The sequence below is a fragment of the Penaeus chinensis genome, chromosome 33 (assembly GCF_019202785.1).
Source record: "Penaeus chinensis breed Huanghai No. 1 chromosome 33, ASM1920278v2, whole genome shotgun sequence".
Taxonomy (NCBI): domain Eukaryota; kingdom Metazoa; phylum Arthropoda; class Malacostraca; order Decapoda; family Penaeidae; genus Penaeus; species Penaeus chinensis.
Genome location: NC_061851.1, coordinates 35,685,939 through 35,695,938, shown reverse-complemented (window position 1 = coordinate 35,695,938; position 10,000 = coordinate 35,685,939). Strand labels below are relative to the sequence as shown.

General features: G+C 38.7%; 1 protein-coding gene and 1 long non-coding RNA gene across 3 annotated transcripts in view; both read right to left on the bottom strand.

Annotated features, from left to right (window-relative positions):
• Positions 1–10,000, bottom strand: part of LOC125043122 — a 14,903-nt gene that overhangs the window by 1,842 nt on the left and 3,061 nt on the right. The window contains exons 3-17 of the mRNA XM_047639074.1: positions 9,688–10,000; positions 9,174–9,581; positions 8,961–9,021; positions 8,750–8,888; positions 8,581–8,626; positions 7,875–8,017; positions 6,894–6,921; positions 6,348–6,434; positions 5,506–5,518; positions 4,927–5,001; positions 4,226–4,332; positions 3,967–3,989; positions 3,781–3,838; positions 2,774–3,151; positions 1–2,721 (exon numbers count right to left, since the gene is read on the bottom strand). The exon at positions 1–2,721 is cut by the window's left edge and continues 1,842 nt beyond it; the exon at positions 9,688–10,000 is cut by the window's right edge and continues 290 nt beyond it. Coding sequence (XP_047495030.1) covers positions 2,017–2,721; positions 2,774–3,151; positions 3,781–3,838; positions 3,967–3,989; positions 4,226–4,332; positions 4,927–5,001; positions 5,506–5,518; positions 6,348–6,434; positions 6,894–6,921; positions 7,875–8,017; positions 8,581–8,626; positions 8,750–8,888; positions 8,961–9,021; positions 9,174–9,581; positions 9,688–10,000 — 2,584 coding nt within the window. The 3' untranslated portion in view covers positions 1–2,016. The remainder of the gene's footprint in view (positions 2,722–2,773; positions 3,152–3,780; positions 3,839–3,966; positions 3,990–4,225; positions 4,333–4,926; positions 5,002–5,505; positions 5,519–6,347; positions 6,435–6,893; positions 6,922–7,874; positions 8,018–8,580; positions 8,627–8,749; positions 8,889–8,960; positions 9,022–9,173; positions 9,582–9,687) is intronic.
• Positions 3,124–8,005, bottom strand: LOC125043201. 2 transcript variants are annotated; one of them, XR_007116402.1, is made up of 4 exons: positions 7,875–8,005; positions 6,813–6,921; positions 6,348–6,434; positions 3,124–3,151 (listed from the first exon to the last, which is right to left on the bottom strand). It is a non-coding gene; the product is annotated as an uncharacterized LOC125043201 (long non-coding RNA). The 2 variants fall into 2 exon arrangements; XR_007116401.1 differs by lacking the exon at positions 3,124–3,151 and having other exon boundaries at positions 6,076–6,434.

Below are 10,000 nucleotides of genomic sequence, written 5' to 3'. Positions count from 1 at the left end.
TAAACTAGAGTAACTCTTAATCCTCAATATTAAACATATAGCCATTAATGCAGAGTGTTGTAATGATTTGGAATCTGACGGTGATGACTTTTTGTCTTGGTTGGATTCATGGTCATGTTGACTCCAAAACAGTGCACCCGTTTAGGGGAATCCTTTACCAAGTACAGATATAAAGTAAGAAGTAGATCCTTACAAGTAATGGATCTTCAGGAACATTCCTAACATGGAATATAATGGGCTTTACTGCCCTTGTTAAGTGTAATAAATGGTGGAACCCTTCCAGTATTTGTTTCTCTTTATCCTTGCATTTTATCAGCTGTTATCTTTAAACACAGCATGACCTACCTCTATTAGCCTGAATCTATAAATCTTTTTGTTAATTAACAGGCTCCCTTCTTATTTACACCCATTGTGTATGTCATTGTTGATTGTCAGTGTCAGTTGTTGAATGCATGGCTGATTCTTCTTCATTTTTCCTATTCTTAATGTATATATTTACAACCCTTGATAATAAGTCAGTTATAGAGGAAGTTAGATGCTATTGAACCTTGGGTGAGAAAAAATGAGGTGAGAGGAAAACTGGTCAGGAAAGGAAATTAAGATGTGAGAATAATCACCAAGCTCAAGAGAGCTGGACTCCTGAATTTAGAACAAATTAAATATATAAATTTTAAATATATAATAAATGAGTCAGTTGAATAATACAGTTTATCAACTTTATTCTGGAGAATAAATAATGTCACAAAAATCTCTTTATAGTATATGTGGACTAGATATTTCATGTGTATTACCACATGTATTTACACTACAGGTAGATTATGAACAAAAATGTATTCTAATAGTTTGTGTGCATTAAACATGGGTTTACAAAGGTTTAGTCTAAAAATCTAAATACATCTATGAATGCTGTGGTAGAGATAATACTAGTGTTCTATTGACATAATTCAAATTTGCTTTAGTGGTCTTAAATTTTAGACAGAAATAGCCGGGTTTTTTTTTGTGTTTTTTTTCTTAACTTAAACTTTGCTGTTAAGCAACTTATTACAGTATTTCAAACAAAAAGTACCCTCCCTCAGCAACAATTGTTTTGGCATTAAGGATTGTGGTATATAAGTCGTTGATCTGGCAATATCTATCATTTATACTAAAATAGCAGAGTTTCTTTAGTTTCATTGATAACAATTATTTTGATGACTTTGGTTGTTGACTTGGCAAATAATGTTAACAATTACACAGTTACTAGCATTTACAGCTGACTTGTCATTCATGTTGCATTAACACGCCTGATAATGTTATCATGACTAGCAAAAGAATTAGAGATAAATTTTTTGCAGTTTAATTACTGCTTACAGAACTTGCATTTTAAAGATGTGATCAACATATCAGCGTGTTGCTTGACGAATGCAATGTCTCATTATCATGTGTCTCCCAGTTATGGACACAAGAAGAAAAAAAAAAATATTTAAGGCAACCAAAGTCAGTAAACTATTGTTACCTTGTGTACATTATTCTTCGTTTAATTTTCAGATAAATGGCATGCTAACTGGACATTGTTTGAGTAGGTCCTTTAACACATGTTGCTTCTTCCTCTAAGATCAGTAACTTCGGGAAGTTTTAGCACATCCTACTTGCATACCTCGTCCCTCCACTTAATTCTTTGTTCTGGTACTGATGCCAGCACTTAGTTATGTTGTTCTTTTAACAGTTAGAGTAGATATTGTTAATGACATGCATAACCTCGGAAAGATAAGCTACAATGACCACAGACAAGAGTTACGGTAGAGAAGACATCATTTTGCTAAGGTGGTAATATTATCACACAGAAATAACCTTGATTTAGATCATAGGCGTACTCCTTATAACTTTTCAGGTTGTAATTCAGGTTACTGAACCTGTTGTTGTTTTTTTTTTAATATCCATTTCTACACCTTTTGTATGAAAAATTATTATCATTAACAAAAACAAGTATCCAATATTCATTCCTGGCTATTTTCACTGCATTTCCGAAGAGCTGATTCAACACATAATAGCTACTCTTGTAAAATGTCGAAAAAGTGTATCGCAGTATTCCTCTACCATCTGTGAAGCAACATATGCTGTGTTGTAGCTGAGAACGTGGATAAAGCTACCGCGGAAGGTGTGGCATAGGTGAGTCCAAGTGCAAGGAACACCGTCCATATTCACAGACCTTAAGACATGCAGCGCTTGCACATGTTCGCCACCTTCCGTCACCAGCTTTGTCACGTCTCCCATGTTGGTTACACCGAACTCGCATGAAAAAATGTTTTCGAAACTAGGTCTGTCAGGCATGAAATATTTTACTGCCTCATCTTGTAACGCTGTTCCGGTTCCTATTTTCTGCTTCATATCCGCATGCACCAACCGTGCGTACTCCCAGAATTTTCCACCAATATCACGTGGTGTTGGGACAATCACTGCCAGCTGAGGTAGAATGTGGCACCCGAGATACTGAGACGCATCGCCTTCCCAGTATCGGCGAGCATTCAAGATGTGGTCCCCTCGAATGCTGTACGTGTCCTGCTGAAGGCCCCCACCCACCAGAAGGTCCACCAAGGCCACGTTTGCCAGTGCTGTGAAGGCAGAGTTCACAGTAACGTTTTCAGTGCGACAACGTTTCACAAACTGGCTAGTGGTGGCAACGTCCACATCCCTTGCTAACAGCAAACTCCTACCTACTTTGTCGGTCGCACCGTTTAAATGTCGATTTCATCATGGAGTGTGTTGTGTGGCGAGCATTGTAATCATCCAGTGCCCGTTGCTGAACTTCAGGGTCAGCCTCCATATTTGCTATTCGCTCTTCCAGTAGCTTCTTTGTCCTCTCGTCGGACACGAGGATGCCCAGTTGTTCCTCATCCTTGATTGATTTTCCTGCCAAAACGTCATTGAGGAGTTGGACAAAGAAGCCGCATATTCTCATGTTGGTGTTGCCATCGGTAATGCCGTGATGGAAACCGAAAAACAGCGTGTATGTATGAGGGTATCGAGACTTCTCGAACCCCAGCTCGTCATCTGGGAGAGAGGGATGTGGTCGTGGCCAGAGCCGAGCACACCACAAAGGTCCCGTCCAGGTGTCGTAGTGGTGATGCTGTAGCTTGTCATGCATGTCTCTCATCGTGGTATCTGGAACCACCTGTGGAGGATCATAACCATTTTGCATTAAGATAATGGATTGATTCTTGATAATTTTCACGACCTACAATTTAAATACCCCAAACTGAACAATAAGACTTTCCAAAACACGTAGCAACTAATAGAGTGACATTTACATGAATAGTGAATGTCTACCTCAAGCACTTTTTGCATCCAAGATATTGTCTGCGATATGTTAATTTAGTACATAACTAATAAAAACGTTTATAAGACAAATAATGTTCTGTCCATATGTAAAAATATTAATACGAATATAAATGATCATTCCCAACTAACAAAGAAATGGTGGAAGCTCACTCGCTAACAAGCGATCAGCTTGTGACTATAACCGTTCCCTGTTTTCTCTGGGCCGCGATACTTATTTTAGATTATTCTGGGGATTAAACAAGAGTAAATCAGTGAGAACGAACTATTTAGATAAATACGAAACGAGAGTGAAATGACCTTTTAAGCTGCGATTATTTAAGGCCACGTATAAATTTATGTTGCAAAACCTCAGAGTAAACCTTATAAATATACTTCTAAACATATATAATAATTATTTATAAACACAGCAAGTCTCAATCAACAACAGTGACCGCAATAACGTGTTGTCCCTAGGTACTGCACTTTTTTGTCTCCTCGCCCACTCTCATTTTCTCCTGATGTCGCGCCTAAAACATATACTCTAGAAATGAATGATATTACATTCTAAGTATACTGATGGCTAAAGTAATTAAACAGGTATATAAATCAGTAGCACATATTTAATTTGGTATTTAATTATGTGCTACTGGACTGTTTGCCAGACCTCACACCTCAAGGTCTGGCTTGTCTTCCTAGGGGCCACAATTTTTAAAACTTTTTACTAATTACACCTATACAGATACGGATACAGCTTGGAAATGCCCCTAATATAGCTGAGTTTTCTTTTGTTTACTTAGCTCGGCTACATGTAAAAAAATAAGGGTGTTGGAATAAATAATATTTTTAATGTTTCGTGTTAGGGCAACCAGCTTGGCGAACGCTAGCAAGTCTGGTGGTATGGATGCAACTAACGCCCCCATTGACTGGCGTTCGTCTGCAGAGCGCAATCGCTTCCATGCCATAATTGCTTGGGCAGCGACGATATGACGATTGCGGGTATGATGGCTACCCAAACGTTCTCAATGGCATTGAGATCTAGCGATTTGGGTGGATATGACATAGCGTAATATCGGGTGTTGCCGAAATCACGCCTTCATGACACTGCTCCTGTGGATAGTAGTCCTGGACGAGAGAAAATGGTTCCGGCACGGAAAAAAAACCTGACCTTCACTAATGGTAGAAACATCTCGTTCAGGATTTCTACATAGGCATACATCCTCAATCTGCCGGGCCCGACATCCGTCAACTCACCACTATGCATCCACTCAAAGGGCCCAGCGTTTCTGATAGTCTGCGTAATGAACTCCCGCCGGATGTTGCCAGCAGAACAAAGGGGGTCCGCATCCCTTGCAGTATTTATGGATTGTTTCCAAAATAGGAAAATAAATAACTAAGAAGAAAATTACTCACGGTAAGGAGTTGTTGCAACTAACTACCAGCCACGCCCCCTTCTCAAACCCAGTCAGCTGTGAGGGGAGTTGCCACTGAGTATCAAATGGTTTTCATTAGCTCTTGATATTCATGCACTTCAATGCAAGCTTCCTCTTTGTCCTTCATATTGCATATTGATTTACAGTTTTGAATGACATTTACTTGATTCTTCCTCCGTCGTGCATCTAGGGCGCCCACTTCTGGCCTTATCTCTGGTGGATCGAGTTGCTTGGAGTTGTTGAATCCATAGACGCATGGTTGGCCTTACAACACCTAACCTTATTGAGATTTCGGCTCTTAATAGTCACTCAGAGTAAAGCGTAATTATGACGCTATGGATGGTCTACGAAGTCTCCATTGCTAATTTTGCCATAATGCAAATCATATCAACTCCGAAACACTATTTGAACGCATTATGAAGCTTTATCTATTCCGAGCTTTGTAAACAACAAGTACCAACCTTTCCGAATCAAATCCGGGCACTCGTTCGGTTTCATCTAATAAATAAAGATTTTTTTACCGAATGTACACATATACAAACTCATGAACACACATTTATACACATATACACATATCTGCACACATGTACACACATGTCTGCACATAAACACGCACGTGCACACATGTACAAAGGTTTACACACAAGGTCTATATAAGTACTTATATATATATATATATATATATATATATATATATATATATATATATATATATATATATATATATACATATATATACATATATATACACACCTTGTTTACACACACTTAAACGTACATGCAATAGGAACCTGGAAAAAAAAATATTTGAGACATACGATTTCTCTTTCAATGATACATGTGCACATGGGTATACGCACATATACACGTACACACACACACACACACACGCACACACGTTTACATACATTTACTCTTGTTTACACGCGCATGTACACATGTAGACATATATGTATATACGTATATGTACAGAAATGTACACGTGTAGATGTACATTCATATGCGTACACATATATAAACGCATATACATGCAAGAAAACACTAATAGGTGCTATATGAGTGAAGCAGTAGCGACATTTGTATAACAGTCCTGTCACCTCCGGGCCTAGATTTGCCCCTTTTCACTCGATTTAAAAAATATATATAACTCGATAACCAATATTTATATCTTCGTGCAACATTTCACTTGAAATCTTGTAAAATGCACAGACAATCTTAGTTTTGTTTTTCTCCCATTCATACAGGTTTTGTTCTTTATATAGTATAATCTATTATCCTGTTGGACATTTGATCAACCTCACAGACACATGTGAAAAAAAACGTTTTTTTGCGGGGAGCATCACCCCCATCTGTAAGTATTCTATAGCATACAAGAAAAAAGTCAAGGATATTTTCTTTTATTCACATTTATTATTTACCAAATACTAACGTTAAAAACAATATAATATGAATATATGATTTTCCTGATAATGAATATGATTTATGCACTGAGACTGAATAAACGAAGACAGTTACATACATATTAGTAGACCAATGCATTATTACCTAGTCCAAGCATACAGGCGGTTCAAGTAACAACATCTTACTTGTTGGAATTAGCTTTAATCCTTGCCCACGTACCTCGAAGTCAACGATCTCCTTGCCATCTCCCTGAGCCACGTGTCGCCATGTCTCCGCCCGTAACACGTTCGCAAGGGAGGAACCTTCCTGAAATTGGTCGAAGGACTCGGTCGGCAAGTTCTCATCTCAGCCAAGCCACACACATGAAAACATATCTACACCTATATCTACACGCACTATACATACATACATACATACATATATATATATATACACACACAAACAAGCAATTACTCGAACCAAATGAATTAATGAATAAATTAATATTTTTTTTGCTGTTGTTGTATGTGTGTCTGTAAACTTTCCCTTACAGCAAGACAGACAGACAAATAGATAGATAGAAAGAGAGAGAGAGATAAGAAACAGAGACAGACACATAGACAGACAAATAGAAAGACTGACAGACAGAGGCAGAAGGGGGATAGAGGGATGTGGAAGAGGGATAAAGATGGATATAATGCTCACGGTATGGATAATTCCGAAGTAATGAAATCAATTTAATCTCTGAGTTCATATTTTGATTCCATGCAAGCCAACAAAACCTACGGGTTGCGGGGAGAGGAGACAAGTCAGCCTGGGAAAGTCGAAGAACCAAAATTGAGTGTGTATGAGCATAATGAGTGATTTTTTAAAATTTAGCTTCATACTTTAAATACTGTCTATTGGAGAATAATAAGCGTAAGTGCACATACATATATGTGTGTGTGTGTGTGTTTGTGCACACACACACACACACACACACACACACACACACACACACACACACACACACACACATACATACACACACACACACACACACACACACACACACATATTAATTTACTGTATAGTATATATATCCCAATGGCGCCGGGTATAGCAAATTAAAAAAAACTCTACGCTCTGGCGAACGGCGGCAGCGCGCCGACTCTGAGCGCGTGATATCGGTCCATCAAGCCGAATCATTGCCTCGGGGCGTTTTGGCGCGGCGCCGCTGCGGACAGCCGCAAGCCGCATATCGTGCGTATTGTTATGACGGCGATAGCCGTGACCCGTCGCCATTGGGATATACATATTTATTTATGTATTATTTTACTATATAGTGTATATATACACATAAATAAATAAATATATATTATATATAGATATATGTACATACACAAATAGATATATATATATATATCATCATCATCATCATCATCAGCCTGGGTCTATCATATATATATATGCATATACATACATATATACATGAATATATATATATATATATATATATATATATACAAATACATGCATACATATATATGTATATATATATATATGTATATATATTTATGTATATATGTATATATATACACATATACACTATACAATATATATTTTATACATATAATATATAGCCCATTCCTTAGCTGACGAGAAACCACTGTGTCTTTGGTTAACATACTAAACCCGGTCTGTCGAATAAAGCCTCGAAACACTTTGTACTAGATACATGAAACGACGCCCTAGACATGTTTCAAGGACCTATGGGATGGACTGTACCTGAAGAGATGCGTAAGAGCTTGGGTCAGGCATTCCTTCGTCAGGAGTTCCCGGGTGGCGAGGGTGAGCTGGTAACAGAGGTTGAAACAGTTAAAGAACCCTGTTGTTTCCCACAGCCATTTCCCTTCGCCTTCCATCTCGTTCTGTTGAGTGCGAGTGGGAGAGTTGTTTCGAGGCTATGATATGAGGCTTTTGCGATAACCGTTTTAAAAATGACGATGACGATAGATAACAAAGCATACCACAGTGTTCAAGAAATTATCCTTATATATTTCAAAACGCCTTCTTTATTAACAGATGATTCTTTTATAAGTCTAGGAGAATTATTCACACGTATAATTCTCGCCACACAGGTTATATTTTTAAATTCTCTTAAACTATATATTTTTTTCTTTTTAGAACATTATTATGAAAATACAAAAGAAAAAGAAAAAACAGGCATGACATTTATTCCTTTACCTCATCAAACCGATATCTAAATTGTAACATTCATGCCGTTCTTAACATTGGCTAATTTCAGTTCATTTTTCCTTAACTTTATTACGAATTAGTCGCGAATTAGCAAAAAGATTATATATATGTATATATATATATATATATATATATATGTGTGTGTGTGTGTGTGTGTGTGTGTGTGTGTGTGTGTGTGTGTGTTTACACACACAGAATTGCTATGGGAGATCCTGAGACTTATTGTTATTCTGACAAGGATTATTGGTTTAATAGCAAGCCTGGAGGTGCCTGTTAATTCCCTGTTAATTCAAGGGGGAGGCAAGGTTGTGTCCTTACACTAATACTTTTCAACACTTGCATGGACTGGATAATGGTCAAAGCTACTATTCAAAGTCATTATGGAGCAACACTGAGTAACAGACCTCGACTCTGCTGACGATGTTGCTATCCTATCTGTCTCTGCAATTACTGGCGGCGGCTCTTGACGCATTAAGCAATGAGGCAAATCTCTTGGGTCTGGAGGTTTCCAGGACCAAAACCAAGATTCAGGATTTTGGGGGCCTGTTAATAGAACCAGTTAAGTCGATACACGCTTGCGGAGTTGACGTTGAAGTTACAGTGAGCTTTAAATACTTTGGTAGTGCAGTTCATGACTCTGCGTTGTCAGACCCAGAGTCATGTGAAAGTAAACACTCTAAAATAATCGTACACATTATAACAAATTAGGTTTTGAGGCTCATACTTTTTGTAAAGTTTATTATCATTAACATAGAAAAAAATGTTTATTTAAGATAAATCTTTACAATATATTTAAAGATATCACTTGCATCAAAACTTTCATATTACTGATCTCAGCTGGTTAAAGAGTCTATCGCAGAATTGCTCGGCCATCTGCGAAGTGACAGATGCTGTATTGTAGCTGAGAACGTGGATAAAGCGACCGCGGAAAGTGTGGCAAAGATTGCTGCAAGTGGAAGGAACACCATCCAAGTTTACAGATCTCAGGACATGGGCCGCCTGCACATGTTCGCCACCTTCCGTCACCAGCTTAGTCACATCTCCCATGTTGGTCACGGCGAATTCGCATGAAAAAATGGTTTCCATGACTGTTTTCTCTGACATAAAGTGCCTCACTGCTTCATCTTGTAGCGCTGTTCCGGTTCCTATTTTCTGCTTCATATCCGCATGCACCAACCGTGCGTACTCCCAGAACTTTCCACCAATATCACGTGGTGTTGGGACAATCACTGCCAGCTGAGGCAGAATGTGGCACCCGAGATACTGAGACGCATCGCCTTCCCAGTATCGGCGAGCATTCAAGATGTGGTCCCCTCGAATGTTGTACGTGTCCTGCTCAAGGCCCCCATCCATCAGAAGGATCCACCAAGGCCACGTTTGCCAGTGCTGTGAAGGCAGAGTTCACAGTAACGTTTTCAGTGCGACAACGTTTCACAAATTGGCTAGTGGTGGCAACGTCCATATCCCTTGCCAACAGCAAACTCCTTCCTACTTTGTCGGCCGCACCTTCAAATGTCGATTTTATCATGGAGTGTGTTGTGTGGCGAGCATTGTAATCATCCAGTGCCCGTTGCTGAACTTCAGGGTCAGCCTCCATATTTGCTATTCGCTCTTCCAGTAGCTTCTTCGTCCTCTCGTCGGACACGAGGATGCCC